Source organism: Musa acuminata, chromosome BXJ1-7, assembly GCF_036884655.1.
Source record: "Musa acuminata AAA Group cultivar baxijiao chromosome BXJ1-7, Cavendish_Baxijiao_AAA, whole genome shotgun sequence".
Lineage (NCBI taxonomy): Eukaryota > Viridiplantae > Streptophyta > Magnoliopsida > Zingiberales > Musaceae > Musa > Musa acuminata.
In genome coordinates, this window is record NC_088333.1 from 39622375 (window position 1) to 39648906 (window position 26532).

At 40.5% G+C, this 26532-nt stretch overlaps 5 protein-coding genes and 1 pseudogene across 7 annotated transcripts; 5 read left to right on the forward strand and 1 right to left on the reverse strand.

Annotated features, from left to right (window-relative positions):
- Positions 1–272: 272 nt before the first annotated feature.
- Positions 273–2526, reverse strand: LOC135679753 (pyruvate kinase, cytosolic isozyme-like; annotated as a pseudogene).
- A 3165-nt stretch (positions 2527–5691) lies between these two features.
- LOC103992983 (calmodulin-like protein 7) lies at positions 5692–6798 on the forward strand. The gene has a single exon (XM_009412914.3). It carries the CDS (start codon positions 5996–5998, stop codon positions 6509–6511), a length of 516 nt encoding a protein of 171 aa, XP_009411189.2. The 5' UTR covers positions 5692–5995; the 3' UTR covers positions 6512–6798.
- Positions 6799–8870: 2072 nt separating this feature from the next.
- LOC135679332 (transcription factor CSA-like) lies at positions 8871–10647 on the forward strand. Of its 2 annotated transcripts, XM_065192972.1 has the most exons (3): positions 8880–9427; positions 9668–10078; positions 10183–10647. In XM_065192972.1, exons 1-3 carry the CDS (start codon positions 9145–9147, stop codon positions 10323–10325), a joined length of 837 nt encoding a protein of 278 aa, XP_065049044.1. In that variant the 5' UTR covers positions 8880–9144; the 3' UTR covers positions 10326–10647. The 2 variants fall into 2 exon arrangements, with proteins under 2 accessions (XP_065049042.1, XP_065049044.1); XM_065192970.1 differs by having other exon boundaries at positions 8871–9427; positions 9668–10647.
- A 645-nt stretch (positions 10648–11292) lies between these two features.
- Positions 11293–17188, forward strand: LOC103992485 (zinc finger protein VAR3, chloroplastic). Its single transcript, XM_009412199.3, has 5 exons — positions 11293–11849; positions 12030–12147; positions 12945–13225; positions 15077–15175; positions 15267–17188. The coding sequence occupies exons 1-5, from the start codon at positions 11377–11379 to the stop codon at positions 16999–17001; spliced, it is 2706 nt and encodes a 901-aa protein (XP_009410474.2). The 5' UTR covers positions 11293–11376; the 3' UTR covers positions 17002–17188.
- Positions 17189–17361: 173 nt separating this feature from the next.
- On the forward strand, positions 17362–21954 carry LOC103992486 (uncharacterized). 2 transcript variants are annotated; one of them, XM_009412200.3, is made up of 9 exons: positions 17362–17513; positions 17932–18050; positions 19785–19887; positions 19999–20058; positions 20267–20329; positions 20425–20622; positions 20712–20802; positions 20897–21108; positions 21548–21954. In XM_009412200.3, the coding sequence occupies exons 1-9, from the start codon at positions 17418–17420 to the stop codon at positions 21638–21640; spliced, it is 1035 nt and encodes a 344-aa protein (XP_009410475.2). In that variant the 5' UTR covers positions 17362–17417; the 3' UTR covers positions 21641–21954. The 2 variants fall into 2 exon arrangements, with proteins under 2 accessions (XP_009410475.2, XP_018684991.2); XM_018829446.2 differs by lacking the exon at positions 17362–17513 and adding an exon at positions 17555–17577.
- Positions 21955–22484: 530 nt separating this feature from the next.
- LOC135679333 (protein SLOW WALKER 1-like) lies at positions 22485–24435 on the forward strand. The gene has a single exon (XM_065192973.1). The coding sequence runs from the start codon at positions 22583–22585 to the stop codon at positions 24206–24208; it is 1626 nt and encodes a 541-aa protein (XP_065049045.1). The 5' UTR covers positions 22485–22582; the 3' UTR covers positions 24209–24435.
- Positions 24436–26532: the final 2097 nt, after the last annotated feature.

Sequence of the window (26532 nt, forward strand, 5' to 3'; positions counted from 1 at the left end):
GAATAACTTCTTGTAGAATCATCAGATAAAACTGGAAGATGGCAAGAGCCCAAAATACAAAATGTGTCTGCAAAGGTATAATATTTGAGCAGAAAAAACTCATCTTGAACATAAAATAATTAACCAAAAAGATTGAATTGTCATAGTCTGAGTAGTAAAGAACCAATTTCGAATAAGATTTTTGACCTATTTAGTTATTATCTAAAAAGAATATTAGGATCAAAATTCTTTCAGCTTCAGAGCAAATCATAAAAGAGAAGTGCCAAAACAGCCTAAGCTGCAATCTCTGCCGACCGAAATTTGATGGTCAAAAGCTTGAAGACCGAAGCAGATCCCATGCGGTGCAGTGCGACGACAGCATCGCCCGGTTCGCAGAGGCCCGCAGCTTTCGCGTGCTGCATGGCGAACTCGAGCGCTTCTTCGATGGTCTCTGAGTGCGTGGCTTTCGTCATTCCGCCGCTCAATACCGGAATCAGCCCCCTGACTACCAAGCCGTGCCTCGCCGGAGCCTCGTCGCTGCAGAACCAGTCGAATGAGTCCGTCGGTATCTCCGGAACCACAATCGATAAGATCGGCACTGGTGGTCTGTACTTCGCCACCAGCTTCCCGGTGGTTCCTCCCCTGGTGAGAACGATGATGAGAACCGCCCTCGCGAGCTGTTAGGACTGCGGACGAGGCGAGACTCTCCAAGGGGCTCGTGGGAGCAGGCGCCGCCGCCATGAGTTGCTCGAAGACAGCACCGTAGTCGAGGTAGGACTCTGCTTCGAGGCATATCTTTGCCATCGTCTCCACGGCTAGGTCAGGGTGAACGCCCGCTGCCGTCTCTCCGCTGAGCATGACGCAGTCGGTGCCGTCGAGAACCGCGTTGGCCACGTCGGTCGCCTCCGCCCGCGTGGGACGAGGGGACTCGATCATGGACTCCAGCATCTGAGTCGCCGTCACCACCGGCTTCCCTTGCACGTTGCACTTGTAGATCATCAACTTCTGCGCGTAGACGATCTTCTCGATCGGGATCTCCATCCCCAGATCACCTCGAGCAACCATGAAAGCGTCGGACTTGGCGAGAATGTCGTCGAAGTTAGCCACGCCTTCCTGGTTCTCGACCTTGGACATTAGCACGATGGACTTCGCATGGTCGCCGAGCAGCTTCCTGGCTTCGATAACGTCGGATCCTGATAGGGGTAAAAATGGCGATGTGACATGCCATGACAGCATCCCCTGAGCAACACGATCCCCGAGGCTCGCCATACCCTGCAGCAGCTCGGCCTCCCACGCAGCCCCAGTGGCAACGTCAGACGTCACCAAAGGTACAGTCCTGCCCTGCAGACAGCTGCATCAGATAACATCAAACCCCCTCTATAAATACCCCTAAATAGAAAAGGCGGGATCACACACTCAACACACGGAGGTTTCTCTTCCTCCAAAACCCTTTCCACATCATCGCTAACTTGATCGTCGGACCTGTGTGCAGGTGCGAGACGGAGTCGCCTCTTCCCGACGCTGCAGCGGGGCTTCCTTCCGACCCGACCAGCCGACCCGAACCGCCAAGAGACCCCGAGGAGCGCCTCCAGGGAGATCCCCGTCTTCCAGATCCGAACCGAGTCGCATCGGCTCCCGAGGCCACGGCTAAAAAAGTTACTTACCGTAAACAGATCCTTTCCTCACAAAAGACAGAGCGATGATGTCGATCTTATTGGGGACGCCCCATCGCAAGATGTCTTCCTTGTCCTTCTCGGTAAGCGTAGGAAGATCTACGACGACGCCTGGAAGATTGACGTTCTTCCTCTCTCCAAGAAGAGCGGATTTCTCGCAGCGACAGCACACCAGGCCTGAACTGCTGTCGGAGGCGAGCACGGTGAGCGTGATCATCCCATCAGCGCAGAGTATAACGCCATCTGGTTTCAGGTCTTCAGCCAACTTGTTGTAGCTCATGGAGATCATGTTCTCGTCGCCTCGGATGCCGTAATCGGTAGAGATGATCAACTCTTTTCCCTTCTTCAGCTGGATGGGCTTGCCATCCCTCAGAAAACCAGTTCGGATCTCAGGACCCTGCATTGACCAAAGATCGACGGCCTCTTCAAACAACAACAACAACAATAAAAAACGAAGTGATGGTAAATGAGCACTGACCTTGGTGTCGAGCATGACGGCGCAGGGGATGCCGGTGATCTCCATGGCGGCCCTCAGGTTGTGCAGCGTCTCCTGGTGGTACTCGTGGGAGCCGTGGGAGAAGTTGAAGCGGGCCACTTTCATGCCCGCTCTCAGGAGCCGCTCGATCATCTCCACGGACCTCGAAGCCGGCCCCAGCGTGCACACGATCTTCGTCTTCGGCCGCCGCCATCCCGCACTCCCACACGAAGGCGAGATCAAGATTGGAGAGCGAAAAGTCCTAGACCGCAACTCAAAGGGACGGAGGAAGTGGAGGACGAGACCGAGAGAACGAAAAGACGAGGACTGTGGTCCTCTCTCTCTCTCTTTCTTTCTCTTTCTCTCCTGGTTGAGGACGTCACGATTGGGTTGCACCATAGGACGCAAAGACACAGAGATGGAAGATAGGCTAACAGTGGGCCGCACATCAGAACTCTTGTAGAAGCCACTGACGAAGCAGAACGTGTTCACGTCGGGGTATGAACGAATCACCTCAATTTATGTGCAGGAAAGCAAACCCAATTGGCCAATGGGAACAAAGGGAGGAGCATAAACCAAGAGACTTTGACTTGGAGTTCTCAAGACTTACTTACCTACCCATCTTGTTATCATATTTATTTATAGGCATAAAATAATAGCTTAAATCAAGAAAATTTTATCATATTTTTTTATTTTAATTAATTAAAATTTTATTTTATCGAACTTATATAAAAGATAAAACTTTTAAAATTCTCTTAAAATATAATTTTAAACTTTAGCAATTCTTTTTAAATTGCTCTTTGTAATCTTTGTAAAAGTTCTATATTCTTTGTAGAATACCATATCATATTCTTTGTAAAAAAAATCTTTGTAAAAGTTCTATATTCTTTGTAGAATATCATATCATATTCTTTGTAAAAAAAATCTTTGTAAAAGTTCTATATTCTTTGTAGAATATCATATCATATTCTTTGTAAAAAAATATCTATATAAAAAAAACACCTAAGTGGATAAGCTTCCTCTTGATATCTTATTCTTTGTAAAAATGAACTCACTATCATTATAAGTGGATAGTCTTTTGATTCTTCTTTCAAAAACCCCTTAACTTGAATTCTTATATTTTTTTAAAAAAAATATTTTATTTTTCAAAAAGAAAATCCAAATAAATATTATAAAATCATCCATAAATAACAGCATAATGAGAACCTAAATAAGATGATGTTTATGTAAAACCTATTAGATCTATATAAACAAGCTTTAAGGGAATTTTATAAATAAAATTAATTTATTAAAAGATTGCTTGTGTGTACCATATTGATAATTTTCATAAACTTCATTACTACTTAAGATAATAAGATTAAAAAGATCCTTAACATGATTTTTCCATATCATGATATTTTATTTAAAAAATATATAACTAAGTCTATCATATCAATTGATACATCATCATTTGTACTTATCTAATCAACATATGAGTTAGACATTGAAATAATATATACATATTTGATTTTTTTACAAATGTGTATTCTATTTACATTTAATTCTTTTATGTACAAAAAAACTTGGCTTCATAAGAATATTAACATCAATTACATTTGTAACAAAAAAGAGATTTTTTTTCATGAAAGATAGTATAGACTCTTAAATATAATAAAATTATTATTTTTATTTGAGATTATGATGATTCCTATATTCTCCACTTGGTGAATGATATTGTCTATCGTGATAATTGCATTGTTGTTTTTATATCCACAAAAATTAGTGAATTTAGTATGGTGAGATAATGATCATATATTTAATCAACTATCTAAGAATTGATGGATATCATGCTTTCTACTATAGTAGTTTTGACCATAAAACATTTGCTCTAGTCTTATTCATAACATATGAATTTTTTTTATTATATTTTTTTAAAATGTTTTTAATATGATAGTTAATTATTTTGTGTGGCCTGACTTGTCACATCTATAACACTTAGTCCTATTTTAATTTACCTATCATTTGAAGAAGATTCTGACTTATCAGCATCATTCTTCTTCTTTTTTATTTGTAAAGAATATATTTCTATCTCCCATAATGTAGAGATTTGTGTCATTTGATAAACCAAATATTCTTAAAAAGTAAGAAAATTCTAGATATATATATATATATATATATATATATATAATATGACTTTTCTTAAAAAGTAAGAAAAGTATTATTATTATTATTATTTTATATATATATATATATATATATATATATATATGTATGTATGTATATGTATATTCATTATGAATACCATGTATAATATAATTTTTCATCTCTATATTAGAAATATATTCATTTAGATCAAAGAGTATATTTCTGAACATAAATTTTTAATCTTCAAAAGTATAGAGAAATTGATTAATCACCTTGGACATTATTTGCTAACTCATTCTTTAAATATTAAAATCAAGTCATTCTTTTTTAATTAAGCAAATGTATCAAAAGTGATCCAAATCTTTGAAGTTGACTTATAGTCAATAATATATTCAAAGAGATCATGAGAGAGATGTTTAAAATAAATTCAACTTTTACATATGATATCCATCTCTTAATGATATCTTCATATACAGCATTTGATATCATATTACATTGCCACCAACCACCTCTTATAGATGTTTCTCATACGAGATAAAAGTTCAAATAAATCTTTCAGAACTTATAATTAGATTGATTGAAAAATTCAATATCAAACTCATCAACCTTCACCAAGAAAATTTTAAAAGTATAAATTATTACTATTATGGTCTTTGATACCATGTAAAGATCATGGAGGATCACATGCAAGTATAATTCTTTCTCAAATAATAGTAACAAGGTAATACTAACCCAATACCTAACAAAAAAAAAAAGAAATCGGGAAGAAAATAAAAAAAATAAAAATAATATTAAATTAAAAAAAATTACTTACAACACCTTCAACTTCATCTGACTCTAGACTTGATACTTGAGAATTTGGATGACCTACACATCTAGGCACCATGTCTCTTTTATAGGTATCAAATAACAACTTAAACTAAGAGAATTTTATCATGTCTCTAATTTTAATTAACTAAGATTCTATCTAATTAATTAACTTATGTAAAAGATGAAACTTTTAAAATCCTACAAAAATATAACTTCAAATTTTAACAGACTCAAATTATGAACTAAGACAAGTCTTACAACCCAAGTATCATAGAGATGATTAAGAACAATACAAGCCCATAAAGAGATGAATGATACTGAGATTTAAAGGAAGAACTCACTCCAACATAGCCTTTTATATCTCTGGTTCTTTCTCTTTCTCTCATCTTGGATTTTAGCTTGCTCTTGCATGGTGCTTAAGCGAATCCAACTCAGTTTGATTAGTTCAATCCACTATACGTCAGTGGTGATGTGATGTCATTTGTGATTACGTTCATGGCAGTGCGTCATATATTGTCTTGGAATTACCAGTGCAAGCAATTCTCTTCGCTTCCTTCAACTTTGTCTGAGGTAGAGAAGACTAAAAACAGTCAGCTAGATTAAGTTATCGAGTCAGTCAACGCAAGTCACAGCAAGCCCCAGTATTCTACAAAACCTAGAGCTGGTGATCAATCGGCACTACCTTTCTTCCATATCCAATTGTATCCACGATGTTGGATTGGTTTATGGTCCTTTCGAGGTCATTGCATGGAAGTTTCATTGCATGAGAGATGCCAAAAACTATGCAACTAGTGGAAGATGGCACCACGAGAAGCTTCCATGAACTTGCATTGGAGTCTAAGCTTTGCAAGAGCTCCGGTCTCTCTATATAAACGATTTACGATCTGCCATTGAAGAAAATTTTAGATCTTCCAACATACTTGTCACCTTATTGATGGATGATGTGATGCTCTCTGATCTCATCTCGAACTTTGTGAGATCAGTCCTCACAAAGATCAAGTGCCACACGAAGATAAAATGCTTTATCGTTCGGACTGAGACTGATTTGGAGGAGGAGGAGCAGCAGCACCGGCGGTGCACCGGCACAGAAGAACTCTCCCACCATGATATCGAGGTGATCATGGGGAGGCTCGGTCTGTTGGGTCCGAGAGGAGAGGCAGTCGACGTCGACGGTGGTGGTGGGGAGTGCAGATTGGTCGAAGAAGTTGATGCGCTGCTGGAGGAGAAGAAAGCGAGCTTGGACGAACTGAAGGGGGCGTTCTGCGTCTTCGACAGGAACGAGGACGGGTTCATAAGCCCGGGAGAGCTGTGGTGCGTGATGAGGAGGTTGGGGTTGCAGGAGGGCCTCAAGCTGGAGGACTGTGAGAGGATGATTCGTGCCTTCGACGTCGACGGTGACGGAAGAATAAGTTTCAGTGAGTTCACCCGCCTGCTAGAGAACGCTTTGTAGCTTCTTCTTCTTCTTCTTCTTCTTCTCGTTGCAGTGCCATTAAAATCATCAGAACAATATTAAATGTTAATAGACTCATTATAATACAACATTAAGTTGATATCTATCAATAATAATGGAAGAGTCGTATATATTGTTTCTCACAACGTCAAACCGGTCATTGACAAGTGTGTCTCCCATGGGACAAACATGCATCCCTCTTCCATGGTTTCATGTTACCAATGGCGATGCCATGGATCGCAAAGCAGAACTCGAATTCCATGACCAAGTTTCACAACCGCTACATGACAGCGAGAGAGCAAAGTAATCAATCACATGCAGAGCGAAGTGTCAAAGTAGAGAAGAAATCTGCACCTGAGGAAGTAGAGGAGTAGGACAGGGAGGTGACTCATTGTGACGTTGGTACGTGGATATATCTCTCTATGCCCGAGAGCAAGGAACTCACCCCACACTGGTATTTCTAATCGGCAAGGATCATCACCTCATGTTCCTGTGCTTCATATCCTATCGTAGTTATCGATTTTTGATAGACTGGTGCATGATGTCAAAAGAGGTTAGTAATCCTCTTAATGAATGCTGTAGGTGCTAACTAGTCTAGCCGATAAAGAATTTATAGATCATTGCAAGATCCTAAACTCAAATCTCATCTTAGTTAATTACTCGTTAGTATAATTATCGGGTGTTTAATTAATGTAATGTTCATGTGTGAGTTCTCTTAAGATAAAAGAGAGAGAATGTAACTCATAAGAAGTAAACACAGTTATAAGAGGTATCGAGTTGACGAAAATATTGAGTTGGTAATAATATGGTGTTCGAATGTTCGTGTGTGAGTTCTCTTAAGACAAAAGAAAAAGGATGTGTAACTCATAAGAAGTAAACACTTAAACACGTATCGAGTTGACGAAACACTTAAATAGATGTCAAGTTGATAATAACATGACGTTCGAATGTTCGCGTGTGAATTCCCGTAAGATAAAAGAGAGAAGAAAAGACGCTTATAAGTAAGTAAGGAAAAGAAGAAGTCATCTCAACAACTTCACCAACTTTCTTAGCTTCTAAACATGAAAAAGATAAGACTCTCTCTCTCTCTCTCTCTCTCTCTCTCTCTCTCTCTCTTTCTTGGAGTTAGGTTTCACCTTCCACAAGACAACGTTCTTTTACTTGAGCGTGAAAGAAAATTTCCAAAGTGATTCTATTCACCACTGTAAGATGTACTGATATAAGAGGACATCACGGAGTGTGAGGTAGAATGAACCCATCAACCAAATCACTGTCGATAGGACCTTGAGACGCTACTACTCCTTTTACTCTCCAACGAAGCAACGAATTGGCTCGATCGATTTTTCTCCAGAACCATATGGGATGGACGAGAATCGATGATAAATCATCATCGAGATTCGTAACAACAGCGAAGAACTTAATTATGATCAAGCTGTGAGAATTGAGATTGTTCTACTGATGTATGTGAAGCAGTACTATTCTCTATCACTTGCATACGGGGATGTAATCAGAAGGACCACTCACCGGAATGCTCAGCAGAGGAAAGATCGCTACCTTGTCGTCAACAAAGGCTGCTGTCAACATGGGGGGAGTCGGCACAAGGCACCTAATCGGAGGAGGAGAATCCGACGGGGATTTCGGGTGTCAAATCGCTGCCATGATCTCCCAAGAGAACGTTTTTGTGACTGCAGAATTGAGATGGGCAGCGAGGAGACGCCGACGCCGACGCCGGTTTTGGCGGCACGTTTATAGAGTTTAGGAGCTGTGAATGGCTGGGAGTTCACGAGGACGAAGGTATGAGGCGTGGGCTGTTTCATCAAAGGTGTTCGACCTTTGGAAATGCGGCAGTCAAATCCAGCGTTTGGTGAATGACACCGACAGGAGTTGATGTTTTTGCTCCTCGCCGGTGCAAGGTCGGATCCCATGATGGCACTGATAACTAGTTGGGATGGGACCTAATGGATTGTTTTCTATGGAATTAATTCATGATTTTGATGGCATCGGATTGGGAGATTTTACCTTCTACGATCTGGATTGGTGAGACTGTCTGATCCACCGCTGTCGTCTCTCTCGAGGCAGAAAAGGACGCCGTAAATGCCACAGAGGAAAGCATGAGGTGGGGTGAAATTGGCGAACGAGACAAGGGCAGTTGCTGCGGCATCTCCTCCTACAAGAATACAAGCACGAGCGGCTTCCGCGATGTCGTTGCCGGTTCTTGTTTGTTTGCTTCTTGGTGGTTTGGTTTCGGGCTTTTCTTGACTTTGAACTTGGACATGGAGCAAGTCCCACCGCCCCACTCACGTATCGGTCTCGAAAGAGACCGGTGTGAGAGTAAATTAAGGGAGAGGGGAGAGGGAGAACCGTGCCGCCTTCTTTCTTCCATTTAAGGCTGTTCCTTCGGGCCTTCTACTTCTTGCTTTCTTTCTCTTTTTCCTCTGTTTTTGTTCTTCTTCAGGATGCTCTAGTCTCCGTCAAAGTTGATATCGAGGAGCGTAAGACACCAAGAAAGGTCCTTTTTTGATGCGTTTGGAACGAGTTCTTGGAAGGAATTCGTATAGGAGAGAAGGATCAAAATCTCTCCTTTCTGATCAGAATCATTTCTTTTGAAGAATTCGTTTTCTCTCTTCCTGTAGATGGGGCACCAGCCGCAGAAATCCGAGGCGAAGATGAGGCTTTTCTCTTCGCCACCATCACCATCACCGTCACCTTCGTCTCGTAAAGGTTTGCCTGACATTGTTGCACAGAGTGAACGAGATGAGAGGGGGATGTCAAGTGGAAGAAGAGATCACGGGCAGGCCAAGCTAAGCGTCAGAGGCCATTGGAAACCATCAGAGGATGCCAAGCTTATGGATCTTGTCGCCCGATACGGCCCCCAAAACTGGAACTTTATTGCCGACAAGCTAAATGGAAGATCAGGTGATGGTTTTCATCAGAGTCAACAAGATAGGAATATCTTATGTTGTCAGTCCTGTTGATGATTGCATCTCATCGTTTGCAACAAAGAAAAAAGCTCTAATTTTGATGATTCTTCCTGAAGCTTAAGTTTTCATTCAATAATTTATGGTGATTTCTGCCCTCAAATGATCAAATGATAGAAAGAAAATTGAAGCCCATAGTTTTGACAATGGAAGTTTGCTTCTTTGGTCATCGGAGCAGGAAAGAGCTGCCGGCTAAGGTGGTTCAACCAACTGGATCCAAAAATCAACAAGACAGCCTTCAGTGAGGAAGAAGAGGAGAAGCTTGTCGCCTCCCACAGGATTTACGGGAACAAATGGGCGCTTATGGCGAGGCTTTTCCCTGGGAGGACAGACAATGCCGTCAAGAACCAGTGGCATGTGCTCATGGCCAGGAAAGAGAGGGAGCAAGGCAGCGGCTGTAGGAGGAGGAAGGCGTTGCCGCAGAGAACGGAGGTGAGCAGCGGGCATAACAATGCGTGGAGTGGCGAGTCCTCCATCACCAGCTCCAGAGATGAGTCTTCCTCGACTTGCACTGGTAGCAGGGCCATGCCCTGTTTCTTGAAGGACTTTGGAATGGCACAGCAGCAACAGCCATTGCAGCTCTGCTTTGGTGTGTTCCACTCTCTTCTTCTTCTTCTTCTTCTTCTCTCTCGATGTCAGTTAAGCCCATATGCCTCGGGAGCTTCGGTTTTCTTGTTTGCTTCTCCTGTGCAGGAAGCGGATACAGTTTCGGGAATGAAACTTCTGAAGGATCAGCAGTCGACCATTGCAGCAATGTCTTCCTGCCAAGTGAAACTGATGGTGATCGAAAGAAGAAGTGCATTCCCTTCATCGATTTCATGGGTGTTGGAGTTTAGCTTTTCTTCAAGGAATGAATTCAACAAGTCTGCTTCATGCACAGAGTCACTAAAAAGAATTAAGAGAGTAAAAAGTGGGAACAAGCACAAGAAGAACGAGAAGAACAAGAAGAAGAAGTGATCACTGCTTCTGCTTTCTTTTACTGCATGTTTGATTTAGATCATTCTTTTTATGATTCCAATCTAAATCTAAATTACATAGTAAAAAATGATTGGAATCAAGTTGGATACTGAGTTCAAAAATTAGATATGGAAGGATCCAAGAGGTAAACATCATGTATTATTTGTATTTTAAGTAAATATTAAAATAATAACTTGAACCTCTTTCATGTTAAATAAGCTAATTATTATCAATGAAGGGCTTTTTTAAGAATATAGTTTTAATTAATTATAGATAAGGAAACATAAGTGAATACAATAATATCTTAAAGATTACAAATTGCACACACCCAGAAAGGATGCAGAGACAATAAAATAATCCAGTAATATATATTATATATTCTGTTTAAGATAAATTACACTATGTATGACTTTATATTATAGTAAATTTTTTTTATAAAAATATTAAGTAATTTAGTTGGTAAAGAATTTAATAATTTATTATCTTCGTCATTTATTTTTTTCAAAAATATATAAAATATATTTATCAGAATTTGGCAGCATAAATTTGTTTATGCTAAGTGTATTGGATTTGGCTTTTTAGTGGGTGTTATTTTGGATCCATACCCCACCCTTGTGTCGACTGATATCGGTTCGGATCAGGCTCCGGATCCGATATGGGTAATCCAATCGAGTATTATCTCTAATCCGGAGACTGGTTGTATATGGCACATATTGCTCTTCAAGGGAGATTTGGAACTCGAATTAAGTCACCATAGAAGTCTGTCGTCGCTGGTCGTACCCAAAGTCGTGAAGTAAACGAGTGTCGTGTGTCGCGGTCATCCCAATAGTTATAATCTCCACGCACTCCACAAGCTCCGTCGAGAAGCGCCGCCTCCTAAAACCCTCGAACTCTCTCTCTCTCTCCGAGGTCTTCGCCCCGCCTCCGTTGATGGGCGGCGTCGCTAGGCTCCTCGTTCTCCTTGCCACCCCTTTCCCTCGCCCCTCCGCTCTCCGCCTCGCCCGCCACCGCGCCGTGCCCCTTGCCGCCCTGTCCGCCGCCGCCAGCACCGCTTCCTCCTATTCGTCCCATCACTTCCGCCCATTACACCCGCGTCTTCGGCTTGGTTTCTCGGTTGTAACTGCAGAGCGGTTCCACACCCAGTTGGCCGGCGCCAGGGACGACCATGGCGAGGCGGTGGCCTCGGCGCCGACCTCCCACGCCGGTTCCATGCGTTCTTGGCCGGAGTGGAGGAAACTTGTTGATTATCTAGTCGCCGGAGGTTACTATGATAGGCAGGACTCCGTGGCTGTTGGGGAGGAAGATGATGATTCGTTATTGGCTGGAGAGGATCTGACCGAGGAATTTGTGAAGGCTGTCCAAGCCTGCCTTTCTTTTGCAAGAGATAAACCTGATTTGTTGAGGTGCTGTGGTGGTTTTATCATTAAAATTTATGCTTTTGGGATTGAAATTTATGAGCACTGAGCTTAATCTGGATTCATGTATTTGTTCTACCATTGCTGTCTCTTGTTATTCTTATAATTAAATCTTGTTTGTTTGTTCCTCAGTAGTTCATCTGATTTTACTGTGTATTGACGTATTAGGATGCTGGCAAAGAAAGATATCGAGATTATTGTGGAGAATGGCTCGCCATTCTTGTTTAAGAATGGTGCAAATTCAGTAAGGCGTTTGCAGTCATTCGTGGTTGCTGATGGAACCAAAGTAAGTCTAGTGAACTAAACATGAAAATACACTCTTCTTCATCAGTCACATGGTAGCCTAACAAAATTATAACATTGTGACAGGAAATCCCATGAAAAAAACTCATAACCTTGTTATGGGATCCGTGATTGATTGCAAATATTTTACTGTTTCCTGAACTTTTCTTTTAATTTTATTTGTTCTTTTATTTCCTTATACTTAACCTGAAGGGTGACTCCTATAATGGGTTTCATTGGTGTCTATTCGTATATAGTTGATCCTCCTTTTTTTAATAAATAATGGCATAATGATAAACCAATGAGATTTATGATGCAATGCGATAAATGTAATAGTGAGTTTAATGGACATACTATAAATAACCGCTTATATATGCCATTATAGTGTTATTAGTTTTTAACATCTACCTCACTGGTTTATGTTCATGTTTCAATTGCTTTATAATTTGTTACTCTTGGCAAAAGGCTTTCTGTTCTGGGTTCTGTGTAGTGTTACATGTAGAAGAGCAATTCATATTCAACTGTTTCACACCTTATCCATTCCACCCCAACCTTAGGACAGAAATCATTTATAGAATTTGTTCTAGTGTGTCTTGGCTAGATTGTAATGCAGTTTGATTTAGTTAAATTTGTTCTATTAAAAGCCTTGACGTTGGAAATATTATCTAAGCATTAAACGTCAGTCAAGCCCTTTTCCCCAGCTGGAAGGAAATAGATGCAGTGATAAATTTATCAATGTTTCCATTTGGAAAAATAGTTAAAATTTAATTGACCACATTTTAATTGTCTGGATGATATTAGGTGCTTGAATCTGAGAGGGCACAGACTGTTGACATTATGCGATATTTGTTGAGCTATGCATGTAGTTCTACTGCAACTCGTGACGAGAGCTTCTTAACAACTAGAGACCTTACTGAAACAGCTATTCGAAGTCTGTTGGCTCAGCTATTTAGATTGAGTGTTACAAGTCCAGAGGCCAGGTTAACTGAGATGACTCCTAGACAAACTGTCACAAAGCAGCACTTCTCCAGGCCTACTTGGCAAACTATTGAAATGAAAAGAGGTGACTGGATCTGCCCAAAGTAAGTTATGCTATGTAGCCTTTTTCCTCGACATGATATTGTGTTGAAGAATGTTTTCCATCTGTATATATATTGATTAAATTTCTGTGGTGCTATTTCCTTCTATACTAGTGAATGATACAGTATATGAGGTCATAGAAGCACTTCACAAAAGCTTTATTCTGAAGTATATGAATCAACTATAATTCTTCTGAAGTTTCAGCTGTAATTGTGAGGACTAAAACTTTATGTTTGTTTATAGGAGAAGAGGTGTACCATACATATTTTGTTTCACTATGTTCTTAATAGCGCTTTAGCTGATGGCCCTTTCTGGCATATATTAAATCTTAAGTATTATCTGTAATGCTTAAGTTTAATGTCCTTTCATGCCATCTTGTATTAAAAATAACTAAAGATTAAATTTTATGTCCTTGCCCACCATCTTTTATAAAAAAATTAAGTAGATTAATACGTCAACCAAAATGGTCTAGCAACATCCTGGCTGTGTAAGTGGAGCAAGTGGATGCTTGTTGCATCCTCTTTTTGGGTTCAAGTGCGTTGACTGTTGGCATTCATATTAACTATGAGATTCCAATGTTCCTCGATTATATCTGACCTAGAAAGTTCAGTCAACAGATCCTTGGAAAACCTTGAAGTGATTGCTAATGTGTAACCTATATATTGAGGTTATTTTTCGGTCAGATGAAGGTTTAAAACCTTTATGTATGTTAATTTTGATTAGAAAGCCTGATGGAATATCTGTTTGGCTCTCATGTTTGGTAAACTTTACAATTAGATGAGATATCTTTTTTGTAAGACAAAGTAAATAACTTGTTTACTTCCATGGAGCTTCATAGGACAGCTATTCAAGTACTGTAATATGATCTCCTGGATTGCCTCTGATTGACATGAAATGGGCAATTCAAGGCAGATCCGTGCTAGTAGCAACATGGCTGCATTGTGCATCCATGGGAACCTTGTGCAGTGGCTTGCCATCAGTCGCAGTTTACCCTTTCTTTCAGTCGCACTTTATATCCCTAACAACTGGCTCTCTATATACTGAGGACTGGAATCAGTACAGGGCGGAGAAATAGGAGAGTAAGAGCATAGGAAAGGTAAAATAACAGAAGAGGATAAGAACAGAGGTCAGGTAGAGGAGGGATGATGCTATGGGATATCAGGATCAACCAAAAGTCTCCTGCATCAAAACCCCTGTCTTCTCCCTCCTTGCTGCTTCTGCATGCAGGTAAGCCTCTCTTGCTGAGGCATATTTTGAAACTCACTGCACTTGCCAACTGTGTTCTGCAAGGATGGTGGTCATAGAGGTACTTGCCGGTCTTAAGCTTTAGTATTTATGGAAAATCATGGTTGCCTAACTTTTTTGATGCTTCATGCTCTTTAGGAGACAGTATTTGTCCCAAAAATTATAAATGTAAGAACATTTTTGTAAGGTTTAATTTTATACATCATAGGATAAGCATGTATATCCATGGCACATGCCACAGCATGGTTGTGTGCAGCAGTGCCCATTTCTATAGAGGGGCATTCCTTTAGAACGTCATGGTGCCTCAAGCATGAGCAATAAAAAGGTGAATGATTTTTTGCCATGAGGTTTGTGATAAAATGAATGCTCATTTGGATTTATCTAATTATGAACTAGTTTGGTTGATTTTTGGTTTTTCAGGTTATTGTTTCCTGTGTGGAACTTAGTCATAAATGATGTGATAAATAACTTCCTGTAGTTACATTTATCATGATTTTCTCTTAGAAAAAGTCTTAATATGTTCAAAAGATGAACCTATGTGGTGTGATTCTTCTTATCTGTTTCCTATTAGTAGAAAGTTTACTGGTATCTATTTTGTTGTTGTGCAGATGTAGTTTCATGAATTTTGCGAGGAATATGGGATGTCTTGAATGCAATGAAGCACGACCAAAAAAGATCTTGAGTGATGGAGAGTGGGAGTGTCCTCAGTAAGCTTTTCTTTGCTAAGCTCTCTATGTTAACCTCTGATGTTGGTTTCTTTGTTGATACTTACTTTTTTTTTTGTTTCACATATTCTAGATGTGATTTCTTCAATTTTTCAAGGAACATGTCTTGCTTAAGGTGTGACTTCAAACGTCCCGGAGGAAGCCCATTTGGTACTGCTCCCTCAGATGCTCATTTAGGATATAATGGAAGTTCAACTGTTGAGCAGATCCTTAAACGAAGCAACCTTGATAAGTCTGAAATTGAGCGGAAGTTGGCTGCCAATGATGAGAAGGCAGAAAGATGGTTCAGTAAAATTTCCCAGCTAGATGATTCTGCAGATTTGAGCAGTGCAATAGATGATGAGGATTTCCCAGAGATCATGCCCATGCGGAAAGGGATGAACAGGTTTGTTGTTAGCACAAGAAAAACACCCTTAGAAAGGAGGTTGGCTAATGCTCAGAACAGAAGTAACTTGGGAAATTCTGGCTTTTCTGAGGGTCATGAGTTACAGCCTGGTCGATCAAATGGAATGAACTCCCATAAACCTTCAGAATCTTCAATCAGTCAGATGTTGGACAGGATACTTGGTCGCTCATCAACTTCATCAGAAACAAGCCATCCGGTGGTTGCGGGAGGGGATAATTCTTCTACTGGGAGTAGATTTAGTTCTTCAGATTATAGGCAGGGAATGGTAAACCAAAGGACAGATCCTGATTCTGTACCTTTTGTGCCTTTACCTGCAGATATGTTTAGTAAAAATTCTAATCCAGATAATAAACAATCTCTAAATACAGAAGATTCAGCATCTGCAAAAGCTAGCCAGCTGGGTGATCCTGTGTTTAAGGAGTCTGAAAGCTCAGCTGAAAGCAGGGACAGTGATTCCTTTGACGCTTCCAAGGGATGGTCTAAGAAAGTCACAGAGCTTGATAATGTCAGGGATATGGCAAATGCCATATCTGATGATGACTTTCCAGAAATCATGCCCATGCGTAAAGGTGAGAATCGATTCATAGTCAGCAAAAAGAAAGATCGTTCTCTAACATCACTACAATACAAGAGGCGGATAGCCATGGAGCAGGCCAATAGTGGCAATTTTGTTCCCTTTGTACCGTTTCCGCCAGACTACTTTGCGAAGAAAGATAAGCAGCCTGAAACTTCTCCGACTGAAGGCTCTACATTGCATGAGAAGGCTCGGAGTGAGACTGAGAAGTCTGAAGAGTCCATGACTGGTGTTGCTAACTCGGAATCTGGTGGAAATGCAACCTGGCAGCCGGAGAATTGGTCTGCCAATCAGTCTTACCATGGGACTACTAGCACAAACCCTCCCAGTATGGATTTGACTTACCGTAAAATGGATGCTTATAATGTTGGAGGCTCTGCAAATTCAGCTCAACCACTGAATACCTCATGGAGAAACCAGAGTGAGATCCCAAGCAATGATTTCTCTCAAAAGAACACGCATAGTGGTCCTAGCGTTTCTGCCAGTACTCAGCAGACAGAAAATTCTAAAAGTGCGAGTGAGAGCTGGAAACCGAGCTTTAGCGGAAAGAGCTTAGAAGGATCTGCCGTCACCGAACCTGATCCTCTTGACATGTCGGAGGAGGCAAAAGCAGCAAGATGGTTCCGTCGAGCCGCTCAGATAAAAGATATCTCCGAACTCAGCAACATTCCTGATGAAGATTTCCCAGAGATAATGCCTATGAGAAAGGGGGTGAACAGATTTGTTGTGAGCAAAAGGAAGACACCATTGGAGAGGAGGCTGACATCTCCTCAATACAGAAGAAGCCTGCCTATCGTTAGATCTGAGCCCGATGAAGATGCCAACTGAGTTGTAGTATTATCTGCAGCCGGAGAATGATGCCAACATCAGATGTAGTTTCACTGTGTCATCAATGTTGACTCGTCTACGACTTGATTTTGTCATGTTTGCCCTAATAATGATCTCGAATTCCTTATTTAACTGTTACATTAGTGATTCAAATTGGGATATATATATATAATATGTTACATCTTTATGTGTCATAGTTTTCCGGTTCAAATATCAATTGATTTGCTTCATAGCAATATGTGGGACGAGGCATTGCATATCGCCGCGGGTGGCAGTGTCCATCAGGACCGTCCATAATAGGTTGTGGGATCCGACCCGCCATCGCACGGCTGCGATCCACTCCCCAATGATCATCATCCACGTAGCAGCCTCACGTTCCAGTTTCAATTGCCATTAGTCTACCCATTAATTACGGAATGGCCGCTGCTTCTTTAAGCGGAGTCCACGTCGCTGGCCTCGTCGAGATTGGATTCCAGTTCTTGAGGGGCGATCCCGATCGGCTCATATTGAGGGTACGGTCTCGACCATTAATTTCTTTTTCCATCTTTATCGCCAATTTCGCTGCAGATCGATAGGGTGATAGCTTATATGCTTTTCTCTCCCTTCTGTAGTTTCCTCAATCAGATTCGGAACCCTAACTTTTCAATCGAAATGGGTTCTTCGTTTCTTTTGCTTTCTTCTTTCGAAACGGAGTTTTCCGAACGGGATTCATTTATTCCGCCACCGTTGTTTGTGGTCTAGGAATTTTGTGGTCTTCTTTTGGCTGATGTCTCATAGCCTTGTTCGGTTTGATGTTGGACGCCTATATTATATTTGATGAATTGGATTCGATCTAATGTGTATTTCATTCCGTACTTCTTGATTCTGTTAGTAGATTTGACTTCTTGTTTCTTGAGACTGTCTTGTTTGACATATATCAACTGTATGCAGGGGATGGGGAGAATTAGGGCTGTCCTGTTAGCAGTGGTGTTCCTTGCGGCAGAGATGCCGCAGTTGTTGGGATCCCCTGTCACGGGGCCTGCTTTTCTTTGGTCGCCTCAACATTTTGGGTATTGAACTCCTGTTTTCAGTTCAAGATGGGGGGACATTAAGGGGGCGGGGTACTAGAAGGATAACATGTGATTTGATCCTTTGAAGCACATTATTAATGATTTCTTATTAATATTTTTTTTGTTACGATAGTGATGACTGAATAGCACAATTGACATTGTCCCCGTTTGTGTTGTACTACTAATGTTGATATATTGTGTTTAATCATTGATTCTTGCCTTTTGTTTTACTCGTTTTCACCTTTTATGCTTGGATATGATACTTTATGATGATTGAAATGCTAACCGATGATTTACAATTTTGGAAATGATAGCAAGTTCTTTTTGCATCATTTTGTTTTAACATATACATATTCTAGTTGTAGCTTGTTTGCAGACTTTTGTAGTCACTAGACTCACTATAGTAGTCTGTCCTGCTGCTCTGCTTTCAGTTTTGGTCAACCTTGAATATCTGTTTGATCATCCATATTGATCATAAAGAAAGAAAAGGGTTTTAGATGAGGTGGAAGTAAACATTCTTGTTAGAACTTGTCACCAAATAACATAAGATATGTACCTTTTCTAATCCTCTCATCTTTTTGAAGTTCTATTCTTTTAATGTAGAGAGCATAGGAAAAGATCCAACCACTATAGAGTTAATTGTAAGTATAAAACTATCAAGCAGGTGATATTAAAGTGTCTAACTAGAAACATGGCTGAAATTCTCTTCTTTATTTCCATTGTCCTCTTTATGGAACCAAAAAGAACATGACCGATATGGAAAAGGGTCTAATTATCTAAATCTTTCTTTAGGTAACTTTGTGAAGATATAAAAGGGAATTCTTGATGAAGTTTCTGTGTTTTCTTTACAAGTAGACTTCTGAAGCATGATGTTTTGTATAATTTTGATTTTTGTTAATTCCTGGCTGAAATGTTTTGATAGTTTAAAAGATTGTGGGTATCGTGTTAAGCAATATTGGATCTTTATTATTAAAAAAATATAATTGTTAAAAGTAAAATCTTGAATTCATCTGCTTTAAGATCTCAATGAATCTAGATAAACATTTAGAACTCAAGGAAAATCTTCTCTTTTAATCTAATGGAATATTCATGATGGTGGCTTGCAAGTGAGGGGATAGCGGTTTATTTTAGAAAGGGAAGATGCTAAATAAGGAAAAAGTGGTGAGTGTATCTTCTGTTTTAATCCTTACGGAGAATCCCTACATCTCTCTTTGTTTTCATGTATCTCTTTGTTCTTTATTATAGGCAGACATTCCTATTCCTTGGTTATCTTGAGGTTGATTTCACAGCCTCTTGTGATCTGGGACATGGGACAAATGACAAGCAGCAGCTAGAGATGTTCATGATTAGTGAAAACTGTGAGCTTAATTGTAAGTTATTGGTAATGTGGGGCGTTGACAGAAGGATATGGGCCTTGATACTTTCAATTCAAAGTTAATGATGGATCACTCAGATGGGAATCTGGTGCCATTGAACAAGTGAAACTAGAGCGCACAGGAAGAAAAGTATAAACCTCTTTGTGATTACTTGCAAATGCATTATCTAAAACAAAATTGATGGTGTGGTTAGATTTGATATACAAAAATTTATCTATATATCAGTAGTCCTAACATTGATGGTGATGTTCACCTACTTCTTATGCCTTGCTGCAATTTTTATAATGCATGATGTTTCTGCTTTTTATGGTTCCGTGCAAAGTTTATATCTGAAACTAGTGTTCTGCTTGTTTTGCAGATCATCACAGCATGACAATGAAGAATTTGTTGACTACCGAACATTCTCCCCAAAGGATTTGGCAAAATCGGTTTTGTCTGAAGGAGGTTGGTCAAATGTTGTGGTAAGTTGTCACTTGATGATTAGCTATTACGATTCAAAGCATTTTCTTGATTTAACTTAAACTGCTTATTTGTGGCGCCTGTAATATTTGACTTGGACATATCTTTTGTAGTGCACTCGGGAAAAACTTAATGATAACATGGATGTTGCTGTTGTTTTTGTTGGAAGAAAGGTAATGAAGTTTGTTAACACACAACTACTTGTTGCTTCATGGTTGCTTCATAATTAAGGTTTCATTCAAAAAAATGGATGTTATGGAATCAATTTTTTCTTTTTTTAGAAACTGAAATTTGACCACATGCTGAATTTATGATAAAACCTATTGTCGTGTTTATGCTTCTCTATACTAACTGCTGACCGTGTGCTTCCGTGTCTTGTAGTTACAAACATCAGATATCTCTAGTATTAAACAACCAGATCCTTCTTTGATAGACATTCTAAAGGTAGCGAAATTTGCTTGTTCTTTTATGTGTTTTCGCAATCAAATTTTTGGTCAAGTCTTGACATTTAGATCTTACTTTTCTGTGTTGCTATCTAGCTCTCGTTCACAACTTCAAACTTCTCTATGGCATTTCCATATGTTGCCATAGATGAACAGGAGATGCTGGAAAATTCTTTAGTAAAAGGTTTTGCAGAAAATTGTGGACAAGGGTTAGGAGTGAATCGGATTGCATACTTGGACTCCTGTTCTCTCGATGGTGGAAACAAGAAACTTGAAGGCCTACATTCTGTTCATGTAAATTAATTGTGTTTGACTTGTTAATCATGCCTCTATAGTTTCATCTAATTGTTAATTGTCTAAATTCTAAATTTTAAATGACGTAGGATATTTTGGCTTCAAGAATAAGTGGGAAGATGGATTTGATTGTTTTGTGCAGTGGAGACTCTAAAGAATCAGACCGCACTCCATCAGAAGGTTTGTTGTTAGTTTGAAAAGAATGGTTTTTGGTGATATTTCACATAGAATAAGAACTGCAGTTATTTTTACATCGATTTGTTGTTATATCCAGGGGAGGCTTTATCTAATGTAGTCGATATGCTAAAGCAGTCTGGTGCCAAGTATACGATTCTCTATGCTTCGAGACCATACAGGACAACTCAGTACCCCGCCCATTTGGCAGTAAGGTTTCTTGCAGAAAGCCCTCAAGGCCAAGCATCTGCTAACTCAACTTGTGATGGAGTTTGCCAAATAAAATCATCACTCCTTGAAGGGATATTTGTGGTAAGCTCTTTGGTTGGTTCTCGTTTATGGCATCAAACTTGAGGTTAATTCTTCTGATTAAGTGACTATTGAATATATCAGCAGCAACTAATGTTGATGATCATATTGCAATGAGTTCCTTTTTCCTTTTAATTTTCAGATGCTGAGGTTCTTTAATTATTTCATTTTTTTGCACAAAAAAAAAATCATAAATGGTCTATTATATGAAAAGTTATCAAACCGACCATGTTCTAAGTGCAGAAATGTTATAGTTAATCTGCAATTTACTATTTTCTGTTGATTCCAATTATTTAGAGATTGCATAGAAAATCATACTTTGTGGGTCATTCTATACTGAAATTAGCATTAGCACGAGACACATAGGTTGTTTCAGTATCTATTTCTTGTTTTTCCTTCAGAAAGTTCCTAATGACATGCTATTGATATTTCTCTCTTTCAGGCAATTGTGCTGCTCATAATTTTGATATCAGGACTGTGTTGTATGATTGGAATTGACACACCTTCAAGATTTGAGACTCCGCAAGAATCTTGAGAAGCTATGTTAGATGGGCTTATCATTGATGGACCAGTGTGCTACCCGGACATGAGACATGTATCTCTGCGATTCACATTATAATAGCTCTGCTCTCTTATTGGCAAGGTTGTCTTGTCATTCTAATCAATAATACACTGCTCACGGCCTGTGTGTAAGGTATTTGTTCTCCTTCAGGATTTCTAGATCCAGACACAGGCTGAAGTCAACTATGAAGCATATTCCCATGTTGTATTATGAGTCTGTCTTGCTTCCACAATTTTCTTATCCCACACTCTGGACTTACACACATGCTGCTACGTTGATGTTTCTCATCTCCATTTTTTCTACAGCATTCAACTGCGTTGATGGTGGTTCTGGTTATAATTGAAGCTCTTGTTCTGGTTTGTCTGTCCTTCTCTCTTTTGCAAGATGAACATTTATCGTTTAGATATTGGTCATCTTCCCCAGCCTAATGATTGAATTGCTAGACCTCCATGCATGTTTTCATTCACTTGCTTGATGGAATGCTGTTTATATAGTGAAACTTGCTGCAGTTCTTGTCCAAAGGTACCAAATCAGAAGTTGGCATCACTCTCATCTTAGATTTATTACTGTTGTTTATGTAACATAATTGTGCTAAATTAATGGTTCTTAGGTGTTCTATCATTACACGTAAACCCAAAAAAATAAAAAGTAATAAGCCTAAAAGGTTTAGGGTATGTTTATCTGTTTATTAAAAGAATAATACTCGGGGGGGTCATCCGATAAGTGAAGGGCGCCATCCGATAAAAATAAATTAACGAGGGCTTTTGTCAGTAAATTTGCCTAATTTTGAAAGGAAATAGAATTATTTTATAGCGGTGCATAAATCCGAAACTTCAAACCCTAAAGCAACTCGAAGCGGTCAGAGTTCTGTATATAAGATGTGAGCCGTCCGCAGAACCCCTGCATCGAAGAACGATGGCGGACGAGTTGAAGCCTTTCTTTCCCGTGGAATCCGCGCACCACGTCAAGCCGCCTCCGCCCCGACGGGCACAATCCCTTACCCCGGAGTCCCGCTTCTGGCGCTCCTTCCGCCACTCCGAGCTCGCCTCCGGCCTCATCCTCCCCGTTACCGCCCTCGAGTTCTCGCCGGTTGCGCCCTACCACGTCGCCGCTGCCTGCTCTGCCGCCGTCCACCTCTTCGACGGCGCCGCATCCCCTTCCCTCGCGCCCCTCCCCCACTCCCCCCTCTCCGGCTTCTCCGACGTCGCCTACTCCCCCTCCTTCCGCTGCGATGGCGCCCTCCTCGCTGCCGGCGGTGAGTCCGGACTCGTCCAGGTCTTCCGCGTTGACAAGGCCGGCCCGCCCCTCCGCCGCCTCCGCGCACACGCCCGCCCCGTCCGCGTCGTACGGTACCCCCGAGTGGCTGATAAGATCCACCTCTTCTCCGGCGGCGACGACGCCCTCCTCGCCTATTGGGACGTGCCCTCCGAGGCCCAGGTGGTCTCCTTTCCTGGCGCCCACCGCGACTACATCCGCGCCGGGTCCGCCTCCCCCACCAGCCCCGAGGTCTTCGCGACCGGCTCCTATGACCACACCGTCAAGCTCTGGGATGTCCGTGTCCCGCCCGGTTCGAACCTCTTGCTGGGCTTCAGCCACGGGGATCCCGTTGAGAGCGTGCTCTTCTTGCCTTCGGGCGGACTTCTTGCCACCGCAGGTGGTAACGTGGTCAAGATCTGGGATATCATTAGCGGTGGGAAGCTGACTCACACGATAGAGAGCCACAACAAGACAGTCACTGCCTTATGTCTCGGAAGGATCAAGAATGAGAGCCCCAGCGACGACGGTGGGGAACCGAGGCTTCTCAGCGTCTCCATCGATGGGTACATGAAGAGCTTCGATTTTGCGACCTTCAAGATCACTCACTCGATGAGGTACCCGGCCCAGCTCTTGTCAGTCGGGTTCTCCCCATCCGGCAATGCTCGGCTTGTTGGGACATCTGATGGGGTCATTTACATGGGTATGAAGAAGACGAAGAAGCAAGAGGAGGCAAACGGGACAAATGCTGCTAGTGAGCTTGATGGGTTCATTCCTGAACCTGAGAATCAAGTTCTGAGGCCAACGAACTATAGATACTTTCACAGAGGCAAGAGCGAGAAGCCACAGGATACAGATTATGTCATTCCAAGGGCAGCAAAGGTGAAGCTTGCCGAACATGATAAGCTTTTGAAGAAATTTTGGCACAAGGAGGCGCTTGTTGTGGCACTGAGTAAAAAGAGCGCAAGTAGTGTAGTTGCTGTGATGGAGGAGCTGGTGGCTAGGAAGAAGCTGCTCAAGTGTGTGGCAAACTTGGACGTCGATGAGCTTAGATTGCTCCTACGTTTTCTGCACAAGAATGCTACGTCCCCACGGCATGCAAGGTTTCTGATGGGCTTGACAAAGAAGGTTCTTGAGATGCGTTCAGATGATATTCAGTCTAACAACAATTTGAGGATCTACGTTAGGAATCTTAAGCGCGTGATTGCAGAAGAAATCCAAATACAGCGCTCTTTGCAAGAGATTCAAGGAATGATTTCTCCTCTGCTTGTAATAGCTGGAAGATGAGGCTTTTGGTGCTAGTTACTGGTGTGGGTGTGTGGTTTATGAACTGATGTGAGAATCCAACATCTATGCATCAGCTGTATTGGTTGCAGGCCAAACACATCAGACTTCTTATCAAACAACACAATTGGTCAATACTTTAGAGTTCATGTGCCTGGTTGCTTAGGATTTTTTATTATGAGACCAGTGATGTAACATTTTGTTAAATTTTACTTTTTTGCATTGTCTTATGTTGATTCTAATTTTCAGGTTAGGTATGGTTTGCAGCATATCTGTTCCGGTCTATAATTGGAGATAGACCGGAACAGTTAGACTGGATAATTTTCAGCATATGGTTTGCAGCATTCTAATTTTCAGCATATCTTCCCCCCATTGCATCATGTTTTGAACATACCTAGTTTGTTTTTATTTGCTTGGATAGGTCCGTGAACAAATTGCCAGACGCTAGACTGGATAATTTGTCTGGCTAAATTGGATCAGTTTCTGAATTGGCTTCAACTTCAAATCATATTAGATTCCTAATTGGTTCGGAGCACATGTAGTCCATTTCCAGACTCTAGTTTTCTTGTCTTGTCTTCTTCTGATTTCATATGTATCCGGTTGTTTCTTTGACATGTTCTTTTCTTAGCTAATTTTCATCCTTTGGTGCTGTTGTTTTAAGTTTTAACTACTTCAATGTCTGAAACTTTTTAGGGTTGGATGTCATGGATTTTGTGTTGGATCATGAAAGTATAACCTGGTTTAGTCAAATTCTAATGTTTTATTAAATCTTGAATTATACCCTGTCGGCTAGACACATTTTTCTCAGTCTTTCTTTTCAATAAGTGTCAATGTTGAGCCAGAATTGGTTCTTTGATTTTTCATCAGTATCTCTCTATTCCAAAAAAATGGAGATATCGATGCTAGGCCAGTAAGCTGAAAGAATTCAGAGAACAAGCTGAATGAATGATGGTTGGACAACAAATGGGTGCTCTTTTTTACTTCGTAAGTGAGGGTTCCTTTTTTCCAGCTTTTTTCTCTTTTTAATGATAAAATAACAAATTATTTGATTATGAGATCAGTATCATTACATTTTGCCAAATTTAAGCGCACAGTGTCTTTTATTGATTCTAATTTTCAGATTAGGTTTGGTTTGCTGTGTCATATCTGATCTGGTTTATTTCCAGAGCTCTCTTCACCCGCTTGATTGTATACTGATGTTGTTTATTTACATTCTTGCTTACCACCATTAGATCAAGTTTTGAACATACCTCATTGTGGATAAACTTTGCAGAAGATATTAAAGATATTTTGTTTCTATTTACTTGGTGGTTAGTGCCATAAATAAATTGCCAGACACTAGATTGGATAATTGATCTTGTTGCTAATTGTAATCCTGAATCAACAATCTGATCCTGCTTAAATCTCATCAGTTTCTGAAACGGCTTCTTCAGCATGATTTATATTAAGTTCCTAATTGGTTTGTGGCACATCTTTTTCAAACCCCAATTTTTCGGTTTCCTTGACTTGCTCTTTTCTTTGCCAGTTCTCATATTTTGTTATACATTGTTGCACACTTTCATTCCCATGTGTTGCACTGTGCTTGAATGGTTGATTTCTTGAATTACTAAGAATTTGCTCTCTAAGCCATGGATGTTTTTAGACTTATGAAGGTGTGCCATGTTTACTTTCTGATTGGCTGCTGGAAGCTCTTATTCATCTTCCTCTTACAAGTATCATTGTTGAGCCGGAACTAATGAGTTGATTTTTTGTGGGTTTCTATTTCTTGTGCAGGGCAGATCTCAGAGGGAAACAACCTCAGTTAACAATTCATCTTGCTCATGTTTTCTACACAAGTATGTGCTCCTTTTGCCAGCTTCTTTCTTTCCTATAGGTTTGGTACTACAGTTCATCGATACTATATCTGATCTATGTTAATGTTGGATTCAGCATTCTTATCTGTCACAGAAGATGTTGTTTTAGCATGACATTCATCACATTCTTGCACATCTATTTTCATATTTTGTGATAAGGAATTTAGTTTCAGTAGAACTACTCCTTTGCAATCTGTGTGACCATGATTTGAGTTGCCACATTAATTTCCTTGTCTGCAAGAACAAAGATGGCAGCTACATTGACAATCTTTGGCAGGGTGAATGTAGCTATACAACCAAAATGTATAGGTAAGGGGATAAAGGATCCCCTTGTCTAATACTCCTTTACCCTTTGAAAATAAGAGGAATGCCTACCATTGATGCAACAAGCAAAGAAAGGGGAAGAGAAACATTTCATGACCCAATCAATAAATTTAGGAGGAAAGTTGAAAGCACCTAAAGCCTTACCAATAG

Coding starts and splice junctions, on each gene's coding strand:
- LOC103992983 (XM_009412914.3), top strand. CDS start 5,996: ATGGATGATGTGATGCTCTCTGATCTCATCTCGAACTTTGTGAGATCA.
- LOC135679333 (XM_065192973.1), top strand. CDS start 22,583: ATGGCGGACGAGTTGAAGCCTTTCTTTCCCGTGGAATCCGCGCACCAC.
- LOC135679332 (XM_065192970.1), top strand. CDS start 9,145: ATGGGGCACCAGCCGCAGAAATCCGAGGCGAAGATGAGGCTTTTCTCT. Junction 9,428..9,667: donor CAAGCTAAATGGAAGATCAG/GTGATGGTTTTC, acceptor TCATCGGAGCAG/GAAAGAGCTGCCGGCTAAGG.
- LOC103992486 (XM_009412200.3), top strand. CDS start 17,418: ATGGCCGCTGCTTCTTTAAGCGGAGTCCACGTCGCTGGCCTCGTCGAG. Junction 19,888..19,998: donor GAGGTTGGTCAAATGTTGTG/GTAAGTTGTCAC, acceptor TATCTTTTGTAG/TGCACTCGGGAAAAACTTAA. Junction 20,059..20,266: donor TTGTTTTTGTTGGAAGAAAG/GTAATGAAGTTT, acceptor CGTGTCTTGTAG/TTACAAACATCAGATATCTC.
- LOC103992485 (XM_009412199.3), top strand. CDS start 11,377: ATGGGCGGCGTCGCTAGGCTCCTCGTTCTCCTTGCCACCCCTTTCCCT. Junction 12,148..12,944: donor TGGTTGCTGATGGAACCAAA/GTAAGTCTAGTG, acceptor GGATGATATTAG/GTGCTTGAATCTGAGAGGGC. Junction 15,176..15,266: donor GGAGAGTGGGAGTGTCCTCA/GTAAGCTTTTCT, acceptor CACATATTCTAG/ATGTGATTTCTTCAATTTTT.